Here is a 27,284-nt window from a genome sequence, read left to right on the forward strand (position 1 = left end):
TCTAATTCGTCAGTAAAATTGAAGTATATGGAGGTAAAACAACGCAAGTATCGATAACAGTATCGTTTGTCCTGAAGCTTACCGGTAGTCCGGTACTGACCCAATTACATAACGGTCAAAAAAAATACCGGTTCTAGGTACCCATCCCTAGTCAGAGGTCAAAATATACACTCAGTGACATCAAAAGTCAGGGAACACATTCTGTGAGGTCAGAGGTGACAGCACACACTTGGAGAGGTCAGAACACATTTAGTAGGGTCTGAGGTCACAGCACAACCTTGGCAAAACCGAAATACACACTCAGTGAGGTCAGGTCACAAACTCTTATTTGAGGTCAAAGCATGCATTTGGTGAGATCATAGGTCAAAATAGATGATTTGTGAGGTCAAAGGTCAAAACACACATTCAGCACACACTCTGTAAGGTCAGAAATCAAACACTCTGTGAGGTCAGAGGTCAAACACTATGTAAAGGTCGGAGGTCAAACAGTCTTTGTGAGGTCAGAGGTCAAACACACTGGATGTAAAGGTCGGAGGTTAAACACACCGTATGTAAAGGTCGGAGGTTAAACACACCGTATGTAAAGGTCGGAGGTCAAACACTCACTGTGAGGTCAGAGGTCAAACACACCGTATGTAAAGGTTGGAGGTTAAACACGCTGTATGTAAAGGTCGGAGGTCAAACACTCTGTCAGCTGATGTGTTGTTGTTGGTGTGTGTCTCTTTGAGTCTGATGTCGGTGTTCTGTCCGCTGCTCCTGTCTCTCATCTCTGTGCTGTTGTCCCTTTCTCTTTCTTTCTGTGTTTTGTTCGTCTCTTGACTGTGAAGTTGAGCCCTGCTGCAGTGGAGGATGAGAGCAAGCTGTCGGTAAGTATTGTCCGTGTGTGTGTGTGTGTGTGTGTGTCTGTCTGTTTACTTGTGTTGTGTTGTGTTGTGTTGTGTTGTGTTGTAAAGCATTACGTTTATTTAATGAAACCCTGTGATCCACAATAAAAGAAAGACCCACTCCTGGGAGTTTATTATTATTTCTCTCCCTCTCTCTCTCTCTCTCTCTCTCTCTCTCTCTCTCTCTATATATATATATATATATATATATATATATTTCAAGACAAATAATAGAAGGATAAGATAAGTAAAGAAATGAATGAATAGATAAATACATACACACCCCCCCCCAAAAAAAAAGAGAAAAAATAAAATAAAAAAAGAACACCAACAAAAACATTTTGGTGCTTTAGGAAAGACAGACAAATGGATGGATGGATGGATGGATGGATAGAAGGAGAGAGAGAGATAGAAAGAGACAGCACCTTGACATCTGCCAGCACTGATCCCTGATCCACAGAGCAATTTACTCAGTGTTTGTCCCAGCACAACACACACACATACACACACACACACACTCCTGACACCTGTATGATTGTGTTAATCAGCAGCTGACTCTTCAGATTGCCCTGACATGTTGCCATAGCATCAGTTACTCTGAAGACAGATTAACCCTTGACCCCTATCACCCTCTGAAGGGTCAGGACGTCCAGACCGCTTTGATTGACGAGTCTCTCCTCCTATCACAGGTCAAACCCCGGCTGCAGAGAGGAGGAAGCTCCGCCTCTTTACACAACAGCCTAATGAGGAACAGCATCTTTCATCTGATGATCCACACACTCGACCCTCTCAGTGAAGGTAAAACACACACACACACACACACACACACACACACACACACACACACACACACACACACACACACTCCATCCACATTGAGTAGGAGCAGAATAGTGTTCTGAATTATTTAAACTTAATATTAAACCATACATGTAAGGTTCTGCTCTCAGTTGTTAATATTTCTCATGTGGTACAGTAATATCCCGTGAAGACATGCCATATTCCAACACAGAATCAAAATATAATGAATGAATAAATAAATGAAATGAAATTACAATTAAATATAATTAATGTTTAAAAAGAGCTTTTTGAATATGCCTATTAAATGTGTATTTAAATCTACTACATATCTACTCTGTAAATATACTATTTGAATATACAGTTAGGTCCATATATATTTGCAAATCTTTTATTATTTTAGCTGTTGACCAAAACGGTTATTTAATGACATATTATATTCGCATCACAACTGGAGGAAAGGAATTACAGCTCTTTAATATGTACCTCCCCTTAAGTAATTGGACAGTTGACTCAAAAGCCATTTATTAAAAATTATTATATTTTTTATGATTATATGTATTTGTCCAATTACATTTGAATCCCTGAGAATGGGGGGACTGTGTATAAAAAGCGTTTTATGTTATGTTTTTGCTCAACCCCTTGAATTAAATCTTAAAGTCTGCACTTCAATATTATCTTGATTGTTTAATTTAAATTATTTGCTGGTGACATACAGTCACAAATATTAAAATTGTGTCTATCTATCTATCTATCTATCTATCTATCTATCTATCTATCTATCTATCTATCTATCTATCTATCTATCTATCTATCTTTTATTCTGCTATTTATTTGGAATATGATTTAATTTCACATTTCTCTTGTGATCTGAGAAGTTTGTGTTGTATGTGATGTTTTGTAGAGCGGCTGTCGTGGTTTGATGAAGCGCAGCAGTGTTAGAGGGTGACCTGATGTGTTTGCTTGAGAAAAATATATAAAACTTTCATGTTACAGAGGAACAGTATTATATGATATAGCATGAAGGTGCGGTCATGTTAGCGAAATTGTGCTGGCCATTATTTATTGTCAAAGTGCAGCGATGAAGCACAGCTCACACAGAAATCACATTCAAACCAAGCAGCTTTCTGCTGGTAATTTTTTTATTTACTTTCAATTATTTTAAATTAATTTTAATGAAGTAATACAAGTTTATTTATAAAGAAGGTGTGTAGGTATGCCAGAAAGAGGCTGTTAACATGAAGTAAAAGTGAAAATGACGGCAGTATGGCCTCAGAAGAACACTCCTCACACGTTTATCATGTGTTCACACGAGGCTTACGCTGGTCATCACACAGCATGGGCTATGCGGTTAAATCAAACCTCTGCTGCTGTTTATGCATTCACACAATCATCAGCTTTTGTCATGCTAACAATTTCAGTGTAAAATCTGTCCTGAAGTAAAACCAGCTAAAGCCATTGTTTAATTAAAGACGACGGTTCATTTACTGCATGCATGCATTTCTATTGTGCAAAACAAAACAAAAACATATTTGTAAGAATTTTAGATTTTTTCAGTGCTTTATCAATCTGTGTGTATTTTTTCAAAGTTTATCTCAAATCTGAAAGACATTTTCGATTTCTCAGGGGCTTTAAAGCTCTGAAATGAACCAGAAAATGAGCAAACGAGACATTTGATTTTACCTGCACGTTTGATGGCTATTTGAACAGTAGCACATCTCATCTTTTTATTCACTTCATGGCTTTGCAGTGGAGCTAAATTGTGTGTTTTTGTCCTGTTTAGACTCCTTTTCATCTCTTTCTCTCTCTGTCTCTCTCTCTGTCTGCTGTTTCCTCAGAATTCGCTGACTCTGGTGAGTTATTCTCTACACAGTCCCAGCTGAAGCCGCTCGTCCTGCTGTCTGTCTCTGTTTATTCACAGCATTCAGAGACTCTGGATACTGTGTGTTTGTCACTTTACTTTTGTGTGTTTTCTGTCATCTCATGTAACCCATAACCCTGATATCTCATGTTGCTCTTTCACATGTGTGTAAATAATGACTTTAATCGCTCACAACAACCTGCACCGATACATGCATTTTTGTAGATACATAAACAAAAAACAATGGCCGACTGATTTCATATAAAAATCTTTTTATGTCTTTTCTGTTTCTCCTTGCTTTTATCAGTTACTGTAATCTTGTTTTTAAAGTAGTGTAATTAAATTAGTCAGATTAGTAAAAGGCTTTCTTATACATTACAAATATATTGATTGTATATTATAATTTTAATATCTTCAGAACTTATAATGACATATATACAGTATATATTAGTGCTGTGAAACGATTGTTAAAATATTTGCAGAAAGTGTACTGCATACATTTATTACGTATATATAAATACACACACATACATTTATATATTTATGTTTTTTGCATATTTTATTTTTTTATTCGATTTAGTTTGTTGTTTTTTTCTTAAATATTACAAAAAGCACACATTATTGTGTTTCTCGCAGCATCACAGCGTCAAGCATGAAACTCCACGTTACATAAACACAAAGACACATCGTGATAGTGTTCGTTATATACTGTGTTTGGTTTAGTGGCTTAATGTGACGAGTATCCCGTATATACCTCGGCACATGGACTTCTGGAGTAAGACACCCTCCCCACATGAATTGATGAATTGCATAAGTTCATTATTTGATATTGAACACATAATAAATGACTAGAGCCTGGTTTTCCACATGCACACGTAATTCATCGCTTCTCATCACACACAGACACACACTGCACAAGCTTTCATGCTTCTCACACGTAACACGCAGTGCTTTAGTGTGTGTGTGAGTGTGCGTCTGACCTCTTGCATGGCAGTGTGTATTGATTATTGAGCTCCACGCCGGACCAACAGTTCCTCTATTTTTGGAGCGATCCGTCTGCACACATTCATAAAGACGCGGTGATCCGTCATAGGCTGTTCCAGCTGATGCATACGCATGCGCAGACGCACACACAGGCCAATAACCGTCTGATCGCATCTTTCCTGCGACCTTTATTACGTAACGTGAACACACTCATGCAGTCACACACCCTTTCCCGGCTGAATCGATGTTAAAAGCTTTGGGCCGCTGGCATGAGCGGTCGCAGCTGCAGAGGTCGTTCTGCAAGGTCACTGCTGGACATGTTTATGTCATCTATGAAGTATACAGCATTTAAAAGAGCATAAATAAAACCATTGATTTTCTTTATGGCAGTGATATTACTAGTGAAAAAAATGCATTACATTAATTGAAGCATTTTTTAATCTTTGGGCTGTATATTATATTCTACTAAAATTAATTTTAGATGCAACGTCCTCAGTTTAATCTGTCATGAATAATATATAAAGCATAATCAAAGTAAGTGTTTTGAAATACATCTGGGACTTTAATCAATTTAATTTACTCAAACATGGCCCAAAGAGTTTTGCAAAAACACAAATTAATTCTAGAGCAAGTTTTTTTTTTTCATGACAGAGTGACCTCTAACCACCGGCCAATCAGCAGTCAGATCAAGGCTAAACTTCTACAACAGTAAAATAAAAATGGTATGAAAATTGACTTTGCTTGGGTTGAGATTAGCAGATTATTTTATACATAATTTATAAATAGTACTGTTATTAGTCTCACATAGCCAGACTGACAATGTGAATGTTTGCAGCTCATTCTGGCCAAGAAATGCAAAGCAATCAACCTGTTTGCACTAATAATAATGAGAAATGTTTATTGAGCTGCAAATCAGCATATTAGAATAATTTCTGAAGGATCATGTGACACTGAAGACTGGAAAATTCATGTTTGATTGCAGAAGTCAATTAGAGTTTAATATATATGAACATAGAAAAACATTATTTTTAACTTTAATATCACATTTTTTATTGTGTTTTTGATCAAATAAAGTCAACTTTTAGGTGCATCATGACACATCACTCAGTGTTCATCTCAATATAAGCATTTTTTCTCCTCCTCTTTGTCTTTTTGTTCAGTTGTTTGCACTTATGCCTGTGAAATCGGCCTTGAGAGAAATTTATTTTGACCTCATCACCTCCTCATTCTCACTGACACTTATACGTGTGTGTGTGTGTGTGTGTGTGTATGTGCTGGAGTACATGTGCCAGTGCCAGCGTGTGTTTCCTTACCCTTGTCTCTGTGTGTGATATTGTAGAGCTGGGGACTTATGGCAAGCTAAAATATTATCAGTCAATGACCGAGGAAGGTAAGACTCTTTCTGTCAACACTCACTTTTCTCTCTTTCTGCTTCGTCTCTCTACCCACGATGCCGTTTGTTCATGCGTGTGTGAGAGAGAGGGTTCTTCTCCATTTTTAGTTTCATGACCCTCTTGCCGAGATTTCACTCACATAAGTGCAAATCGTGGTTTTCATCCCTAATTTAGTATCGTTTTGAATTATCATGGTTTTTCTTTCATCCCTTCCATTTATTTATTTATTTATGTAGTTTGTTCTTGTTTGTTTATAAGGGATTTTTTTATATAAATGCATGCTCAGAAAATATTTGAAGTAAAATAGTAAAATATTTATAGTTATCCCTGTAAAGCCTGACATATGAAATAACAGTTAAACCTTTGTTTGATTATATAAATCAAATTTATTTATTTTTTGTATTTGTTCTTTGTGTTTTTTGTTGAGGATCACATTTGATACATCATTTTATTGTCTGATATAGTGAGAATATGGAGTTAAAAGCAGCTCAATTGTATTCAGAGACTCAAACTGAGCAAAAAAAAAAAAAAAAAGCAATTTGCTGCAGATTCTGATATTTATGACCAAACATTAAGATGAAATTCTGATGCTTGTAATGTAAATCAATGAGATCGTTATAACAGTACAGCAGATATTGACATAAATTGATCTAAACATCAGTCGTCACTCTATATCTCTAATAATGTCTTAGTAAGATGAGATTCAAATGATCCAAACATGTAATGCAATGCAATCCGATGCTGATTGAGAGATGAAGAAATAAACGCTCCTCAGAAGATGTGAGATGTTTTGGAGGCTCATTGAGGAACAGTGAAAGTAAAGCTTCTGGAAACAAACGCTCCTCAAATGATCCTGATGATCAGATTTGAGACGCACTGAATTCTCTAAAACGAAGATGGATAATCAAGTAAACCTAAGATGCTTTAATTAAGTGTTCATCCTGAAATATTACTAACAATATCAAAGTTATTCTGATGTTTACTTAATAAAAATCAGTAAGGATTTGACGGCAAAAATACAGATGAAGCACTGAAGCTGGACACTTGTATAATTGCACTAAAATAACTTTACTTGCTAAAACTATCAATCAGACGACAGAAGACATGGAGTAGATTGTGTCACAGGTTTCTCAGTTTTGATCACATGGATCATTCAAAGTGGTTTGAATTTAGCAAATATAGTAGCTTTATACGGCTAAAATAGGAATTTCCTGGCATTTGAATTTTAACACAAATAAGCTTTAGCAGATTTGTAGTCTTTCTTTTTGAGGAAAGTGGATCAAATACTGATGATTCATCCAGTACTGAACATGTCCAAAGAGATGCTTTAAAGAATGAGAAAGTCTCTTCCCTGATATCACCTGACTAGGAAGTAGTCATGATTAATGACTTTTGTCATATATACTTCCCAAACATCCTCACTCCAAAAAATGCTGGGTTAAATACAACCCAGTGCTGGGTAAATATTGGACAGAACACATGCTGGGTTGTTTTCAACCAACAGTTGGGTTAAATGTTCTGGGCAGTAACCCAATCGCTGGGTTCATCCGTATTTTACCCAGCGCTGGGTTGTATTTAACCCAGCATTTTTAAGAACTCAATAAATACATCCATGAATGAAAGAAAACTGGTGCTTTTAATAAATGCATTAGCCAGAACGGTGGGTGGAATGCACACGAATGCGGCAGAGTTTTCCGATAGCAAAGCTGCATTACTCGTCACGCCTGTAACCGCTCAGCAATCCGTGTTGAGTCAGATAAAACAGCTCACTGCATTCAGACACACACAGAAATAGATGGTAAGAAACATACGTCACGGTGTTGAGACCGAGAGTGAGTCATACTATAACTAGAGTTATGCAAGGGATAATGCAATAATATCAGCCCGTCTCTCTCTCTCTCACGTCTCACTAATGCAATAATGTCGCTTCTGAGACGTCTGTTATAGCTGAATTGCTGAAGTCTCTTTGAGCATCCATAACATCTATGGCAACAGATTCTGCGTTTGTGTGTTACACAGAGTGACAGGTTTCTAATTTTAGTTCCCGTAACAGACTTTGATGTTGAAATATTCAGCATGGGAAGGTACACGAGTAAATATTTCATCTGTATCTATTTAGAGAAGCTCTGCTTGTATTCAGAGCAACCCAACAATAACATAGACAATACCTGTCTGTAATAAAGAAGTGCACTTGAATTGAATGTGCATTTTAAGAGCGAGAGGGAGAGTATGTGTGTATTTATTGAAAAAACTGCATTTGAATGATGCTGAAATAAAAGGCTACTTAAGTGACTTATAGAGAAACACTTTCATGACTGTTTCTTATGTATTTAAGCCCTGCTTAAGTGGGTCAAAAACTGAATACTGAAATCTGAAGTTCAGCAAATTGCATTTAATATAGACTTATACTGTAATGCATTTTAATTTAATTGGATTTAACATTCAACTGTCTGAAAACATTACATTGATTTTGCATGTAATTATATTATTTTAAAATATTTTATTTCTGTAATAATTACTCTTATTATGTGTACTTCTTCTCACAAGGGAATATTTGCTGTGGTTTTGAGAAACCCAACTAACCTCCCCTGTTCAGAGAAACTGAAGACTACTAACTGTCCTTAATTCACCACAAACCTGAACAACAAACCTACTTAGTTCAAACTCCAAAGCCACTTTATATCCCAGACCGTTCCAGGTGTATTAATGATATGTAGGTCACGTAACATACCAGTATGTGTTGATCAGGGTCACTGCACCGATCGAGCCAGACAGGACAGTCTGTCTATCAGCCAATCAGAGTCAATGATTCCTCAGGAAACTCAAAGACATTCACCGATCATGATGTTTTCCATTAGTGAAGTGAGACCACACATTATGTTCATAGCTTTAATGCAAGCTCGTGCACATGCGGTTTCATTCGAACACACACAGAACGAGACATGCTGCTGCTGTCTGTGTGTGACCGCCTGAGATTTCACTTCCACACCGATGGATCCTGAAAGGTTGTGCAACTGTATTGATGTTTGCTGCGTGGGTCTGGTGCTGCTCTCGCCATGCTGAGTTATAGACTTTGTCTCTAATCTCCTAAACCAGCAGCAAGCAGCTGTGTTTACTGTGTGCTGTTGGCTTGAAGGTTGCATTAAAGGTCAAATGGTATTTTGACCTTTTTCCAAGCACTAAGAGGCCTTGCTAAATAGTGAATATAGATACAGTTTAAGGGTGTTACTGTTTATGACACATGCTGGAGTTACTACTTTCATTAAAACATATTCATTAAGTCTTATCTCTCGCAAACTAAGGTTAAAGTAGCTATATACATTTAAACTAATTGGTATCTGTGAATCCTGCACAGTGATAACCTTGTGAAACAGAAGTACACTGTAGCTAAAGGAGTACTTATGATGTAATGCCAATACTGTAAAATAACATACTTAAGCGTGAGCTTAATGTTTTTGTAGACACTTAAGTGCATGTTAATTGCAATTAAATTAAAATGTATTATAGTTTAAATTTATATCAGATGCATTTTGCTGAACTTTAGGGTGATTTTTGATGCACTTAAGTACATCTTTATGTAATTTCATAGTTACTTCTATTGCTTTTGAAATCATTTCTATAACATTTCTATTAAACTTGTATGTCAGACATTTAAATATATCTGAAACTTCACATTTGTAATGAATTGCAATCTAGTACATTATGCTTAAAATATTAATTTTAAAGGTGAAATCGAGGTTAAAAGTCATAATCCAGTACTTTACATGTGCTTTGGTATATTAGTCAACACCTAAGGGTACTTTACAGAACTAAAAGGCTTCATTTGATATTATTACGAAGTGCTCTTTTTAAAAGTGTATTTAAGTGTGTTACGAAACAGAAAGTGTTGTGATTATTATCTACAAGCATAGTTTTTAAAAAAATACTTTTTAATTAAATTAAGCACACTTATTTGTCACAAGAGATGTACAGTAGGTTAACAGGTGCTTTACTTTGTTTCCATTTTAGAAAAGGCGTACAGTTTTTTCATATCTAGTGAGTAAAATGAAACATGCTCAGTTAGCTGGGAAAACTGGTTACTCCAAATCACTCACAGTTTTTCTGGACTATTTATTTATTTATTTATAAATTTTTTCAGGAAAATTCCGCGAGAAAGCGTCCATCCTTCACAAAATTGCCAAAAAGAAATGCCAGGTGGAGGACTCAAATGGAGTTGCTGGTAAGTGGTATTATAAAGATTTGTGAGGTAAAGTAACTTCACACAGTGAATTATGCACTGAACCTGTGTCTAGCTCTGTTAAATTTGCCATTGCATGTTAAATCCATTGATGAAGTGAACAAGAACCAGCTTTTTTTTTCCAATTTCATCAGGTACAAAAAGCTCATTAAGGTTACAATTGCGTGTGCACTTTATAGAAATGAAAGGAAGTATCTTAATTTAACTTAATCCCATAATACTGTTTGTGTGATCAAGACACACATGGACTTTCAATTCAAGTGGGAAATTATGCTAACAGTTCCATATTAGCATCAAAAGCAGGGCAATTGAGAGCAGCTTCTTTGATGTGACCACAGAACATCTTTAACCCTTTCAAACCCATTATTTATTTGTGCCACTATTGCTCCACTACCAAACCTACCGTGATAATACAATGTTTTTTTTTTTTTTTGGACATATGCATTGGCTAGAATGTGCTAAACTTTCAGATACCTTAAAAAAACTGTAAGTACTATACTATGTAAAGGTACATTTGTGAAGGTTTGAATGGAAATATCTGGAAAGTTCAACATTTTAATATCCAGGCCTGGTAAATGTGGCGCTCATAGCGTGAGGTGCTGAAAAAACATCAGCTGAAGACTATGCTAGACCTGCTTTAGAAGGATTCATGTGGGGACTTTTGCATGAATGTGGTTAATTTGCTTAATCTGGCCATTTAGTAAAGACAAACACACTTCACTTATTTCTTTTCTGTTTGTGTTACAGATAAAAACCTGCCGAACAGCTCAAGTGTTGAGGTGGACGTGACTCCACCGATGAACGGCACCGCTGGACAGGATGGAGATACGGTGAGTCGTTGATGCTATAATAAAACAAACACGCACCAGGGTTATAACTGTTAACTAAAAAAAAAAAAACATACATTAATGGACATGAACACACTGGAGAATATAATCACATTCTTAGTACAGCATATTATACAAGATTTGATATAATACAAATAATCATTTTTTTTTTTTGCATTTCATTGCAGTGTATATGTTTTTATTTTATTATTATTATTTTTCAATCATGTTCCTCATCTGATTTAACTAACATATTTGCCAAATTCTGAGATTTGTGTGTAAGTAAACATCGGAGGATGTTTGAAAAAAAAAATAATAATAATAAAGAATAAGCTTAAATAAACCCATATTTACTCACAGTGGTATTATTGTTAACTAAAAATCAAAATAAAACATACAAAAACTTAAAGTTATTTTAAGCTAGTTACCAATGCAACATTTCTCACTTTTATTAAAACATGACTTGCTAAAATAACTCAAACTAAAAAGAATAAAAATTACATATAGTATACTAAAAATTACACAACAAAATGACCAAAAAACTTTTAAATTTAAAATTAAAAATAAATAAATAAATAAAAAGAAACAATGAACAAATTCAAGATAGTAACTAAAGCTATAATAATATCACAGTGATACTAAAATAAGACTGACGTGTACTTGCTACTGTACACTCAACTCATTACACAGAGATTTCAGTGCTAAAACGGGACAGAAAGTGAATCATAGCGCTGACTTTGGAAACAGAAGTGAAGGCCAAGTCACGGCAGGACTGCAGAAACCTCACACTTATGGTGACTCAATGGAAAACACATTTGACCGTCCGTCTCCTCCCGCTGGCCTGCGACTCCTCACACACACACACACACACACACGGTCCTGTGTTCAGAAGATGAAGCGCTCTCATCCTCTGCTCCGTGTTGGCACGGCAACATGCCAGCAGAACAGACGGCGCAGCATGCATGCAGACCGAGAGTCCTCTCAATGTCACCGTGACAACCTGCTCACGAGAGCATCACTCGTGAACTTTAGATCAATACAAACACAACACTGCTGTCTCTTGTCATGAGCATACGAGGGCTTTTACATACGGCTGGGTTAAAGGTCATCAAAGGTCATGCATGGATTCACAGAGTACAGTTTATTTATTTACTCGTTGGAGTAAACGAGAACACATTTTAATTGTAGATCAGATAGTGATGCTCTGAAGTAACGTGTAACGTGTTGCTTCAGTTTTCTTCTACACTGCAAAAAAAATATGAAGCAAAATGACTTCAGATATAAAGTCATAAACAATTCATGAAAAAAATAACAAAAAAGTTACTCAAAACTCAAAAGTTGAGTTTGTGATTAAAACAAGAACCGATGTCTGCCAGTGGGATCAGAAAAATAAACTTTTTGAGTTGAGTTGAGTTTATTTGACACAATACACACTTTTACAGCTTTCTTGTCAAGGATAACAATAAAGTTGAAGTAATTTATTTCCATTGTGGTCCTTGCTTTAAAAGAACGTTTATTTTTTATCACCACATTGACAGATATTTGTTCTCGTTTTTAAAGCATAAACTCACTAAACTCTGCTTTAATTTTTTTTTAAGTGATCAAGCAGTTAGTAAATGAATAGAGTGCAAGTCTAAAAGGGGCAAGTTTTATTTATTTATTTTAAAGAATAGAATTAGAATAGAGAGTGCTAGAGTCAGAGGATCAAATAAAGATGGAAGAGATGTGTTTTTAGCCGATTCTTGAAGAAGGCTAAGGTCTCAGCTGCTGGGATTGAGTTGAGCAGGTCATTCCACCAGGAGGGAACATTTCATTTGATTTTGACAGCAATGTAGTGTAAATTCAAGTAACTTATTACTTTAGTTGTAATCTGATGGCATAACACACATAATCTGTAACATGCCCTCACTTGCTTCACGTTTTGATTTTGTTGCATTAAAAATGGCATTTATTCTGAAGATTCAGATCTATTTTTATTGTACTGGAGAGGAGAACGGACTAGAGGAGCCATCCGTCCTGCAAACCCTCTCATGTGTGCCGAATCAAACAATACATTATAGATGAACAGAAAGATTCCTACTTTTAGGATTGTCTGATGTCTGGACAAATTGTACTGGAATATTCTAAAAATAAAGATTTATATGATATTCTGTATTTTAAACAGCCACAATGAGCATTCGCAATTATGTTAGGCCATAATTGTCATTTAATTAACTGTTAATGGTAGGGCTTTTCAAACTTTTTGATGCCATGGACCACCAAATATTATGACCCCTTTCTATATAAATGTAGGCTGTTTATTAGTACATATAAAGCACATATTCTACATGACCATCTTCTACATCCCTAACCCTAATCAATACCTAAACTTAACAACTACCTTAATAACTATTAATGAGCAGTTTTCTTTAAGAGTTTTTTTTTAAAAGCAAAAGTCATATTTAATTGTTGGTTAATGGTGAGAATTGGACCTTAAAATAAAGTGTGGCCATAAATGAATGAATAAATAAATTCATAAGAGCTGCACTATCAAATTTGGTGTGATTATGTCATTGAGATTTTTTTTTAAATAATATTTTCTATTTCATTAATTATATATAAAACGTGTGCACACACACACACACACACACACACACATATGTATGATCACATACACTAAACATTAAACATAAAATAATCATGTAAAACACATGTTGTATGTTGTAGGTGGAACCAAAGTAACTTTCCTTCACCTTCTTTTTCACAGTCATCTGCTGCGTTTTATTTTTTATCTCAGTGTCACCGATGATCGCCTCGTCTCTTCTGTCATTTCCCTGTTGAAACTATTTTGAGTGTTCGTTCCCTGTGTGTCTGTCAGGAGCCGCGGCGCTCCTTTCACACCCACAGCAGTGTTTCACCAGTGCACCGTCCCGATAATTACACTGCTCCTGCAGGACACTGTCCCACACACACACACACACACACAACCCACACACACACAACCCATACACACACACACAACCCATACACACACACACACACACACACACACAACCCACACACACACAACCCATACACACACACACAACCCATACACACACACACACACACACACACACAACCCATACACACACACACACACACACACACACACTCACCACACACACGTTTGTTTTTGTGAATTGTGGGGACATTCCAGAGGCGTAATGGTTTTTATACTGTATAACTGTATTTTCTATCGCCCTACACCAACCCGTAACCTACACCTACCCCCTAACAGGAAACTACAGGCATTTTTACTTTCTCAAAAAAACTCATTCTGTATGATTAATAAGCGTTTTGAAAAATGGAGGCATGGTGGGAATGTCCTCATAAATCACCTTCTCCTTGTAATACCTATATTATATATGTAATTATACAAATGTATGTCCTCATTTGTCACAAAAACGTGCACCCTACACACACACACACACACACACACACACTCACCCATCTCACACACACACACACACAAACAGACCCCCCCCCCCCACACACACACACACCATATACACACTGCAGCTGAAGGTGACATTAAAAATCTCAAAATATTCTCAACAAGCAGCTATTTTTACTTGAAGAAAAGGTCACATTTCTGTTGAAGCAGAAGACGGAGGAGTGGAATACAACCGAGAGCGTTTCAGAATCAGTTACCGATGTTTATTCAGACTCTTCCTCGTTTCTTCATCCAGACTGACCAACGACATTCACTGTGCAGTTTACCTTCAACAGAAAACATCTTTAATATCTTGTTCAATCGAATTTCATTGCATTTATTCGTGGAATATTCCTTTAAAAACGTGTGTCAGCATTTAAACAACGACAGAGTAATTAATTACATTTTCATATATTTCATATTTCAGAGACTTGCAAATCTGCATTTAACCTAACAATGTCTTAAAGCCATTCGTTGTCATGAAGAAGAACACTTTAGCAAATCTTTAAGAAAGTAGGCTACATATAACAGAAGTAGTAGACTTTAAAAGGATATACTTAGGATTGAACTGTTTGTAATGTTTTCAGACACTTCATTGCATGTTTACTGCAATTCAATAAACATATATAGTTTAAATTCATAATGTTAGAGTGTTTTTGACCCACTTAAGTAGGATGTAATTACATTTTATATGTAATTTGATAATTCTATTGTCCTTAAACTATTAAAGTATAAAGTTAAAATACTGCTGAATGTACCTACGACAACCATTTATGATAAACTGAAATATACTTTAATGTCATCTCTATTGAAACATGCATATGTCATGTATTTAAATATATTTTTAATGCAATTTAGTACATTTAAAATATATTAGCTTTAAATTTAACATCAAATAACACACTACAGTTAAGATAATAAGGTACTTTACACATGTTTTAGTAAGTCGACACATCAAAATAAGTGCCCTTCTTTAAAACACGACAAAAGATTATTAAAACGTAAATAATAAAAATGTACTTTAAAGTAAAACTACAGGTTTTTTATATACTTCTAAGATTGGAAGTACACGACAAGTGCATTATTTACCACAGTTAAGAGCAGTTATTGTTCATCATTGTTCTGCATCTAGTGGTGCAGCTGTAGTTCAATACCAGTGCGGTCAATAATCTAGTTCAATTAAGCCGTCGAATGGTCTTAAATACAATTTCTACAACTTTTTTTTAAAACTTTTGAACATATAACAATACCAAATTCAATAGGTTTCTAAAGTTTCTTTCTTCAGTTGAGCACAAAAGAAGATATTTTGAAGAATGTTGTTAATCAAACAGTTGACGGTAGCTGTTAACTTCCACAGTATTTTTTCCATACTATGTATTCTTCAGAAAATCTTCTTTTGTGTTCAACAGAAGAAAAACACTCATGCAGGTTTGGACCGACTTGAAGGTGAGTAAATGATGACAGGATTTTCATTTTTGGGTGAACTATCTCTTTAAGGCTACGGTTAGGTTTAGGATTATGTTATGTTTATTCTGCAAAATGAGTATGGTTCTGTTTGACGTCTGCTGTTAGCATTGCATTTGATTCCAGACTGATCGCGCGTCGTCACAAACTCTCCTCCGTCGGCTCTTAAACACATTGCGCATCACCATAGCAACCACTCCACCGCTCTTAAAGGGCAACACACACACATTCTGATTGCCTGCTCTTACACACTCACTGTACTCTCCACACACTCAGTGCAGCTGTTTCTGAGCAGCCTGAAGAGAGAAATGGCGAGAGAAAGAGCGAGAACGCTGGAGACAGGAGGAGTTTCACAGTAAGCTTGCGTGTTTGTTTTTGCTCCGTCTGAGCGGCTTCATCGCAGCAGTGATGCTGAGGGGTCTGACAGAGCATCTCTGAGGATCACTGTAACACACCACAGATACAGAAACACACTCACACACACTGGAGAAAGACCTCAGCGCTCGGCTGATGTGTTATGGGTTTATAGTGGTGCTACTTTAGTATCTTTGAGACACTAGTATAGTTGTTATTAATATTTGGAATTAGCTTATATTTTTATATATTAAGTTTTCATTTTGATTTTAGTTAAAGCTGTAGTGGCCCAATCAGTTATTAGGTTTAGGGGGCAAGCACTTTTTCACACAGGGCCATGTGGGTTTGGATTTGGTTCTCCCTTCATAATAAAAAAAATAATTCAAAAACTGCATGTTGTGTTTACTTGTGTTATCTTTGATTAATATTTAAATTTGTTTGACGATCTGAAACATTAAAGTGTGACAAACATGCAAAGAAATAAAAAATCAGGAAGGGGGCCAACACTTTTTCACACCACTGTATATACATATATATATATATATATATATATATATACATATACATATATATATATATAAAAACTAATATAATTTAATAAAACTTTAGATAAAATAAACATTTTACTATATAAAAAGTAAAATATTTTATTTAATTGTATTTATTTTATATTCATGTTTATTTTAAGCATTTTTATTTATTTGTTTTGTTTTGTTTGACGATAATAACCCTGGTTATAGCTGCATTTAAATATGGCATGTTCTGACAAAAGCTCCTCCATCCCGCAGGATGTACATGAGCTTTAATTGGAGAAACAGGAGCCCGGTCTAATGTGTCAGAGCGGTTTGTGTGTGTTGGAGATAATTGGAAATGTTCACATCTCACACATTCTCTCTGATCAGGGTGAAGAGGATGATGAGGAAGATCAGCCTCTGAGCCTGTCGTGGCCCGAGTCCAAACGCAAGCGCTTCATGTATCTCTTCATCCTGCCCATAATCTTACCTCTGTGGATCACGCTGCCGGACGTCCGGAAGGCCGTGAGTTTCTGACCAGTGTTTGATGCAGATGTGAGAACTGTGAATAACCGTGAGATGATTCTTGTGTGTTTTTCTTCAGAGTTCCCAGAAGTTTTTTCCCATAACGTTCCTGGGAGCGATTTGCTGGATCGCGGGATTCTCCTACCTGATGGTGTGGTGGGCTCATCAGGTAAGACCAGACACCAGACAAATAGGGCTGTTTATATCTTTATTCAGAACATCTGGACTTAGTTATCCATTTGCTGGAGATGATTATTTATTTATTTTTTGAGTGTGCTTAATGGTTTTGAATGTGCATTTGTATTGTACTTCAAATTTTAAAATTGCTTATATTAAAAAAGGCTACTTGCAGATAATATAATATTAAGCCATATAAGTGACTTAAAGAGACACTTTCATGATGGTTTCTGAACACACTTAAGTACACTTTTAAAAATTGACCTTTGTAATAATGTCAGATTAATTGTTTCCCTTTAAAGTGCATTTTTAATCATGTTTTAATAATCTTCTGTCATGCTTTAAGAAGTACATTAACATACAAGTTGATTAACATACTAAAGTACATATAAATAACTTGATTATTATTTTAACTGTAGTGTGTTATTCGATATTAGATTTAAACTTAATATATTCTAAATGCAATAATTTGCAACTTCATTATTGCAAATGTTTAATTGCCATATGTATGCCTTGGTTTCTGTGTATTTTTAGTTCTTTCCATTGTGACCTAGTTTTCCTGTGTTGCTCGATTATGTCATTCTGTTCACCTGTGTCTCATTAGTCCCAGTGTTTAAATAATCTTAGTTTCCTTCTTGTCACAGTCCGTCTTGGTTTACATTAATATTTGGGTGATTTCTATGTGTACCTGTGGCTTTTTATTACAAGTTTGTTCCTAAATGTTCTCCTTCATTGTGCGCTTAACTCCCAACAACCAAACCTGTAACATTAATAGCATGTATTAGCAATTTGAATGCATTTTAAGTAGAAATTACATTAAATTATACTTGAATTTATCATTGTCGGCACATTCAGCAATACATGCACCATATAAAAAAAAAACATTCTGAAATGACAAATAAAAATGTAGTTAATCCTACTTACGTGGGTTAAAAACACTATAAAATTCAGATTGTTTGTTTGATTTCATGGAGTCTTTTTAAATTCTCGCTGTGAAATAATCTTCCACTGGCAATGTGTTATTGATGTTGAGCTGAATGGTGATTTGAGGCAATTGTTCTGATTGTTTAGAGCTAATATCTCTGCAGGTGGGAGAGACTATAGGAATCACAGAGGAGATCATGGGACTGACGATTCTAGCGGCGGGAACCTCCATCCCAGATCTGATCACCAGTGTCATTGTGGCCCGAAAGGGTCTGGGAGACATGGCAGTGTCCAGCTCCGTGGGCTCCAACATATTCGACATTACTGTGGGGTATGGCATGTTTTTATTTAAGAAATGTATACTTTTCTTCAGCAAGCATGCATTAAATTGATCACAAGTGACAGTAAAGACATTTATAATGTAGCAAAATATTTCTCTTTCAATTAAATGCTGTTGTTTTGAACTTTCTATTCATCTGTGAATCCTGAAAAATAAACTGTATCACGGTTTCCAAAAAAACTATTGGAAATTGGTTTTCAACATTGATAATAATTCTTGAGCAGTAAATCAGTATATTAGAATGATTTCTGAAAGATCATGTAACACTGAAGACTGGAGTAATGATGCTAAAAATACAGCTTTGATCACAGAAATAAATTACATTTCACAATATATTCACATAGTAAATAGCCATTTTAAATTGTAATAATATTTCACATTTTTACAGTTTTTACTGTATTTTTAATAAAATAAATGTTGATTTGGTGAGCATATAAACATTGTGCGCTCCGTAATGTTAAATTAAAACTTTTACTTTAACATACATTTTAAATCATTATGTTTTAATAATATTTTGTGTTTTAATGAAGTACACTTATTTTGATGTGTTGACTAACATACTAAAGCATATGAAAAGATATTGATTATCTGTAAACAGTAGTGTTTTATTAATTATATTTTACATTTTAAAGTTAATATATTTTATAGTTTAACATTTTAAGGTACTAAATTGTAACTTTGCATCATTAGAAATGTTTCATTACAAATACATTTAAGTATATGACAAACATTTAAATAGAAATTACATCAAAGTATGTTTTAGTTTATCATAAATGCGTGTCAGTACATTCAGCAGTACTTAAGCCATATTTCAAAGACAACAGAAGTTATTATGCAATTAAAAGTGGGTCAAAACACTCTAAAGCTCAGCTACGTTACATTTCGTTTTGCACGCAAGTATATATTTTGAAAGTGTTATTTCTGTATTTCATTATACTGTATAATGCATTAAGCAGTTCACTGGGTTTTGTATCAGAGCTTCAGATTTGTATATTTATAGGAGCGTTTCTTTGTTTCCCAGGTTACCGCTCCCATGGCTGCTGTACTCCATTGGCAACAATATGAGCCCGGTTCGGGTGAGTAGTAACGGTCTGTTCTGCGCTATCGTGCTGCTCTTCCTCATGCTCCTCTTCGTCACCATCTCCATCGCCGCCTGTAAGTGGAAGATGAGCAAACTGCTGGGCTTCATCATGTTCCTGCTCTATCTCGTCTTCCTGGTGGTCAGCGTCTTGTTGGAGGACAAGGTCATCGTCTGCCCCATCTCTATCTGACGTCCCGTCTCATTTACACACACCGGCATGAAGCTGAAACCACGTTCCTGCTGACTTTACCTCACCTCCGTAATCATTTATCTTCTTATGACAGAGTTCCCAGCCTCCTTCACACTTCATCTAACACCCTGTGTGTGTTTATGAGGTGTTACACACTTAACAACATGCTTTAATATTAATATGTGTCTTACTTTCCAATAAAATATCTAAACATCCTTAAAGAACTTTACTGAACTGTGTACTTCAGAAGCAAAAGTTGTATTATTATTTTTATTTTATTATTTTTTTTGTTGGTCTAATTAAGCTCAAACTCCATTAGGCATACACTTAGAAATTTGTTTAAAACAAATAATTTGGCAGTAATTAATTATATATGAATATATATATATATATATATATATATATATATATATTTTTTTTTTTTTTCTTAGTACTTTTGTCTTGTTTTCCAGTGCAAATATCGCAGTATTCTTAAATTTGAGAGTGGAAATTTCTTAAGAAAATGATGAGAGATTAAGTCTTGTTTTCTTGAATGAATTTCAGTTTGAATTCTAGAGTTATTTTAGTATCATTGAGAAACTAGTATAGCTTTTATTCACACATTTGCATCAGTTTTTATTTTTATATTTTTCATTTTACTTAAAAGTTTGAGTAATTTATTTTTTATTTATTTGTATTCATCTTTATTTTAGTTTTAGTTATTTTCGTACATCAAATTAGACTAAATTAAAATGAGAAAAATTGCCTTGGCAACAAGCCAAAATAAAAAGCTTGTACGTTTTATTTAATTGAACCTTTATTTTATATCAAGTAATGGAAATGTGTTAACTATAATATGATCTATAAATGATCTTGTTTTCCCTTTTTATGTCTTTTTATTAATAATTTATGTATTTTTATTTGGCTACTGATTCTTTTTTCCTTTAACTTTAGTTTTTTATATCTTAAATCTTTGTACTTCTGAAGTAAATGTGTCTTGATTTAGAGATGTTTAGGTCTGGCTTTGATTTGTACTTGAAAACATGACAAAATTACAGAGTAAGAATTGTTAATTTTTTTCCCCAGAAAACAAGTATAAATTTAATAATAATGTAAACGTTTTAGTGCTCCGCTCATTGAAGTGACTAAGCTAAACTAGAGCTGTAACGGTACGCCAAACTAAATTAGTCTAACATCCTTTGAACTGGATGAGGTTCATCAACACAGGGTAAAGCCTTTATACAGATTTGAGTTTTTCTGATTTCTTTTCAAGCAACACGCACCACGGTTGTGATCAAAGCGGATGGAGCTCTGCGTTCAGAACGATCTCTGATTATTTGGTGGTTTGAATCCCTCTGTGGGCAGCGGTGAGGATGTAGACAGACGCTGTGATTATAGCAGGCAGCGTTTGCTCATTTCTCAGTCTCTGTAGGCCGTTTGTTCACGCTGTGAATGTGCTGCACTGCTGAATAATCGCTGGTGTGGAGCAATTATTCCATGATATGACACATATAGTGTCCAAAATTATTTTCACTTTGCATGAGCTGGTGGCCATGGATCCTTTTCTGATTTATTCTTTTCTTTCTATTACATTTATATGCTAATAACATCTTAAGAACATGAAAAGAAAACCAACTTTCTTGTGGTAGTAGTAAATAGAAGTATGGTGTATTCTGCATGTTCAGCGATTACTGTATGTTTTAATGGGTATTTATTTATTTATTCATATATAATGACCAATAAAACACCAATTCAGCTTTATAATATAAGAAATAACAAGTGGTGTGTTTATTATTATTATATTATTATTATTATTATTATTTTAACCAAATGGGACACAAAATTAAACTGGCCCTAAAACTGAGACTCTGTGAACCGTTACTTCCCTTAGCTTTCAACAAATGACAGACAAATGCTGGTTGATGTATTTTAGATGTTGAATGTTGTTCAAACACCTCCTGAAATACTACAGCGGTTTGGTTTGGTTTAGCTTCAGTTCATGGGTTAAATATACTGGCATAATATATTGAAGGTTTGTATAGATCCAGGGTGACACACAGGAATGTTTCTTTAAAGAAAACACTGATTACGTATAATATATTATAAATATTTGTATATTTTTCTTTCAATTTTGCCTGTATGTCAAGAGGCCAAGTAGCCAGATACATTGAATTTGAACATATTGTTTATCTGGTACTGTATGCCATCCTTTCTATCCTTTCATTTATTTATTTATTTTATATATATATATATAGTTAATTTAATAGCAGTATAGAGGTATTTGAGCTGCAGTATTGATTGTAAAATAATAATTACTTGCTGCCTCATTCACACCGAGGGAGACTACGATTACTGCATGCTGCTTCCCCAATCATTATTATCACCCATTTATAGAAAAAATATTATAAACGCGAGGGAAATGTGTAAATGTGCTTATAGTCTGTGAAGTGTTAAAACCTAGAAAACATTAGACATATATTGCACTCCCAGCTGCTAAAACCATGTGCAGTGATTTCCCTAAATAGTCTGCGTTCACACTGCATGTATTTGGATTGAAACCAGATCGGAGACGATAGTGACGCGATAGAAAAGACATTTTCAGGTAGGCGATGCATGCATGAAAATGTGTAGCCTATTAATTCAAGATGTGCTCATTGCTTTACTGTAAGATTTAAAGACAAAATATTTGCATAATGATTTGCCTAACAAATAGTTCTTTGGATGTGCTAGCGCTGTCTAAACCTATTCTAGAGACGTAAAACACGCATTATTAAGAGTAGCACGATCCATGTTACACTAAAGGTGCTTTAGGACTCGATCTGTACAGACACACATGTAGTGCATTTACTAACTATAGAGAACTCACTGATCAAGAATATTCACGATTCATATAGCACTTATTCCAACAGTGGATTTATTTGTGGAGGCAGACGTTTTGTGTTTTGAAGAAGTTTTGGCGACAGGAAATCTGACCGCAGCTGCTGTGTATGTATACCTTAGCAAATACTGCTCTCTAGTGTAGCAAGACTTTATTTTTGTAGGAGGTTTCCATGTGTAAACCGAGGCCTGTTGCTGCATCTTTCCTTTGTGAGCAGGCAAACACATGCACTGGACAATGCTTCTTGATCTCTTTTGCTGTACTAAATACTTATTTTTAGGGAAGAAATACAATATCCTTGTCAGCCCAATCATATTTATTCCTCTCATCCAGATTGCTGAATGTGTTTTTCCATTTCAGCGGTCCTCAAATTAAATCTTGTAAGGGTTGTAATTGTTTTCTGAACCAGTAAAACTGACGAGACTGAATCTCAACAGGTCTGGACGGAGCAAATAAATGTGAGAATGTGTATTAAATATACGAATGTGGAGATATTGATCTGAACTAATGTGATTTATGATATGCATTATATCAATAAACAGAGAAAAAAAGTTTAAATTCTCAAACATTTAAAGGTTTTTAATAAAAACTGATGATAAAGGTGGTATTAAAACTGATATAAGCAGTATATGTAGCTGTTTGAAAATGTATGTTTTATAATTTATATTTTTTCCCCCAAACTGGAATTCAGATTTATGTATCAGTAGTAGTTTTCTATCCTTACTTGTTACACCATAGTATTTATTAATTTTCCAAATTAGCATCTGCTTTTGTTAATGATAATGTATTCTATTTTATTTTATATGTATTTTGTCTAATAAGAGGGCTGTACACACTGTTCAAGTGCCCCGCTTTATTCTGTGCCTGCTTTCTGGCAGGGTATGGATTATTATGATTCATTTTCTTTTGTGTCAAACAGCATTATTAATATGCACTTTGCATTTATATGTGACTGTTTAATTATTGTTTGTTCACTCCTAATGAGGCTGAAATTGAATGTTCGGCCTGTATTTACACAAATCTGGAGTTGCTGAATGCTTTTCTCAATTTTTACGCTGACACATATAAAAGTGAAAGTGAAAAAGAGTGAAAACGCTGTTTCTGTTCACCTTAATTTCTTAGCATTTGTAGATGGCCCTGTTTCTGTCTCCACCGTTGTCTGTCTTTCTTCATAAAACTGCACTTTTGTACTGAATTACTAGATTCATGCCTGATTATAGACAATTACTCCATCACTGTTTAACGTCCCATTTCACTAGTGTTCATGTGAGTCACTTGTACATATATACAGATGCTAATAAGAATATAGAGAAACTGTAAATGCAAAGTATGTAATAAAAGAAATAAAGGCAAAATATAAGGGCAGGTTCTCCGTGGTGAATGAAGTTTTTCATGGAATTAGCAGCTGCAAAGACACAAAGCTGAAATAAAGGTGAAGCACACTGACAGGATTCTCACTTTTCTTTATTTTACAAATGTAATATGCAAGAAATGTAAGTATTTCTAATTCTTGCTATTTTTTTTTTTGACCATTTCTTGACATGATCAAAACACCTTGCTTTGGCCTAATTGCTAATAATGAAAGCACAATGGATATGCAAGAAATATGAGCAGGTAAGTAGATCGTTTTGACTCACTGCAATCAACAGTTTTAAAATAACACTAAAACGTTTGACAACACTGACATAACTATCATGTTAAGTCATGTAATAGGGAAAACTATAATGTGGCTATTTATAATCAGGGGCGGCGCCAGAGAATTTTGAACGCAGGTGCTGAGGGGGTGCTAGATCAATGAGCTGGGGGCAATTAATAGTAAATATGACCAAAACAGGTTGTTATTGTTATTTTTTATATGAATAATAAAATCGCCATATAAGCGCATGTCAAATGTTTATGAGGAGTGTGGGAGTATTATCACGCTTACTGTATGACACCTGCGCAATCTTTTTTTTTCTTCTGCAGAAAGAATTTAAAATAGCCTATACTGCCATCATTTTTGCAGTGGTGGAGGTAAGAAATTACATCTACTGTAATTACTGTAATTAAGTCGTTTTTTCGGGTACTTGTACTTTTTTGAGTAGGCCTATATTTTTAAAAGCTGTAAGTTTACTTGTACTTAAGTACAAATTAAGCAAAATAATCTACTCTGTTAAATTTAAATCATAGTTCGTTACTGAGTACGCCCAATTTTAATTGATATTCAAACCTTTGACGGCACTTCAGTAGCCAATAAAAATATCCGATCGTAAACGGACCAATAAAAGCCCTGATATCTGAATATCTGCAGCAGGTGAAGAGCTGATTGGACAGTGAGGGAGCTCAGCTTTACTATGGAGTCAAAGTTTGGAGAAACAAACTACAGGTAGTGTTATCATAATTATCTATATTTTGATACCGATACTGAAATATCTGACACGGTTCCATTACTCATTTTCCACAGTATCTACAGTATATAGCCTGCCCTACACCGATACACGCTGTGTCCCTGAGTTATATATATATGTAGTTTTCTCCTTGACACATTTTGTATCATGAGGTCCCTGCTCGATGTGTCTGTCAGGTCCTTGCCCTGAGAAACGTTGGAGACCCCTGCTCTATTTTATTTCTATTTTGACTACTTTTTATTTATTTAAAAAAAATATCTATTTATATAGAAAATGTATGTATTTAAAGAAATAAAAACTTGACCCCCTAACACTATCTATTCTATTTCTTTTCTAACTACTTTTTTCTTTTTATAAAAAAACTAAGCAAAACAAAACACCCGATCCTTTAGCACTAGCATTCTCTATCCTTTTTCTATCTTTGTTGTTTTCTATTTATTTATTAAAAAAACTGTGTACTACATTAGACTAACTGAGACTTGTCAAATCACTTACATACTCTCTTTTGTTGTTGTTTTTTGCTTCTACTGCTCTCATTTGTAAGTTGCTTTGGATAAAAGCATCTGCTAAATGACTAAATGTAATGTAAATGAATGCTTTTATGTTAATTCATTTTCCACTGAAGTTACTCGTAAATTGTGTGCTTGCCTATTGTGTGTGCCTTTGCAAGTGGCAGGGTTTAGATTGGTTGTCGTGTGAGTCTGGATGCAAAACTCTGCTTTCATTGGAAGTTTGACAACTGTGCTACATAAAGCTGACATAAATGCAGCTGAAGTAAAAAGTTTTTGAAATTAGCCATATTGTGTTTGCAAGTAGTTGTTGTGAATCGTTGGTCTAGCGCATGTTCATATGGAAAAACTATGGAAAAGCAGCGCAGTAGAATGCAAAAAGGCTTTCTTTGTGAAAGGTCCCCATCACACACAATCTGTTTTCATATAGGCCTGGGCGATAAAATGGTATCAGTATTTATCGACAGTACACCTTCATCAATAATGATAGAAAAATTGAGTTTGACACTCATCCGCTTCCCGACAGTTACAGAGTCTGAATATCCACGCGGGATTGCAGGTATTCCGCATAATTTTAATCATTTGTTAATCATAATTTAATTGCAGAAAACTGGATGCGAGCTCTCAAATAGGCCTGACTTATACAAATGAACTGCCTGTCCTTTCACTCCGATAGTGCTTGTGCACACTCAGACTGTGTGCTATCGCGATCTCTCCGTGCTTTTATAGTAGAAATTATTTCTCTTTGCTCCTAGATTAAACTAAACTTTGTCAGAAGTTATCATTCAGAATAGATCCGTGCCTGACCGATGAAAATGCTACTGGAAATGTTATTGGCTGTAAGTGAAATGAATGAACTTTATTTTCTTTACAATGTAAGTTTTAGGACTCGACCGATTATCTGCCTTTTTATGATTATCGGTATCGGTCATTTTCAAAACCGATGTGCCGATAAAATTCTTTAATTTTGAAACGTGCTATTTGGCTCTGATGCTACCTATAGGAACTCACCGCTCTGTGGCCTAGAGCAGTCTCCGCCCACCACGCATCTGATTTGTTGAGAGTCAGGAGTCCGACCAATCAACGTGGAAGACTAAAGGCGCTCTCACACCGAAAGCGCTTGCTAACTGGTGCTGCTTCATCACGCATCAGTTGTCTCTCAAAGGCAGCAGCAGACGTTGCTCAAGTTGCAATAAATCGCAATCCACTACACTGAAGTTGCAAAACACCTCAATATTATCTATTTATGGTTTCACTAGTTAAAATGCTAATTCTTGATATCAATAATTAAATTGTTGATATCTGTAATTGTATTTTCACTAGTTAAATGTCACCATAGGCTGCCATTCAAAATCAATTGTTGATATCAAGAATATAAAAAATTCCAATTTCACATATCAGAAATGCAATTCTTACTAGTAAAAATATCTATTCTTGATGTCAACAATTTAATTCTTTATCAACAATTTAATTGGCACTAGTGACTATGTTAATTTCTGATATCAAGAATTAAATTGTTGATATC

The 27,284-nt window shown here is 35.0% G+C and overlaps 1 protein-coding gene across 1 annotated transcript in view; it reads left to right on the forward strand.

Annotated features, from left to right (window-relative positions):
• Nucleotides 1–20,006, forward strand: part of LOC306870474 (sodium/potassium/calcium exchanger 2-like) — a gene marked incomplete at both ends in the record, with an annotated part of 39,048 nt that extends 19,042 nt beyond the window's left edge. The window contains 10 exons of the mRNA XM_079417786.1: nt 828–866; nt 1,574–1,682; nt 3,521–3,535; nt 5,867–5,917; nt 10,060–10,140; nt 10,906–10,988; nt 17,160–17,294; nt 17,374–17,463; nt 18,560–18,726; nt 19,757–20,006. Of these exons, the coding sequence (XP_079273912.1) occupies nt 828–866; nt 1,574–1,682; nt 3,521–3,535; nt 5,867–5,917; nt 10,060–10,140; nt 10,906–10,988; nt 17,160–17,294; nt 17,374–17,463; nt 18,560–18,726; nt 19,757–20,006 (1,020 nt within the window). The remainder of the gene's footprint in view (nt 1–827; nt 867–1,573; nt 1,683–3,520; nt 3,536–5,866; nt 5,918–10,059; nt 10,141–10,905; nt 10,989–17,159; nt 17,295–17,373; nt 17,464–18,559; nt 18,727–19,756) is intronic.
• Between the last annotated feature and the right edge of the window lie 7,278 nt (nt 20,007–27,284).

This window comes from Barbus barbus (genome assembly GCF_936440315.1).
Source record: "Barbus barbus genome assembly, chromosome: 1".
Lineage (NCBI taxonomy): Eukaryota > Metazoa > Chordata > Actinopteri > Cypriniformes > Cyprinidae > Barbus > Barbus barbus.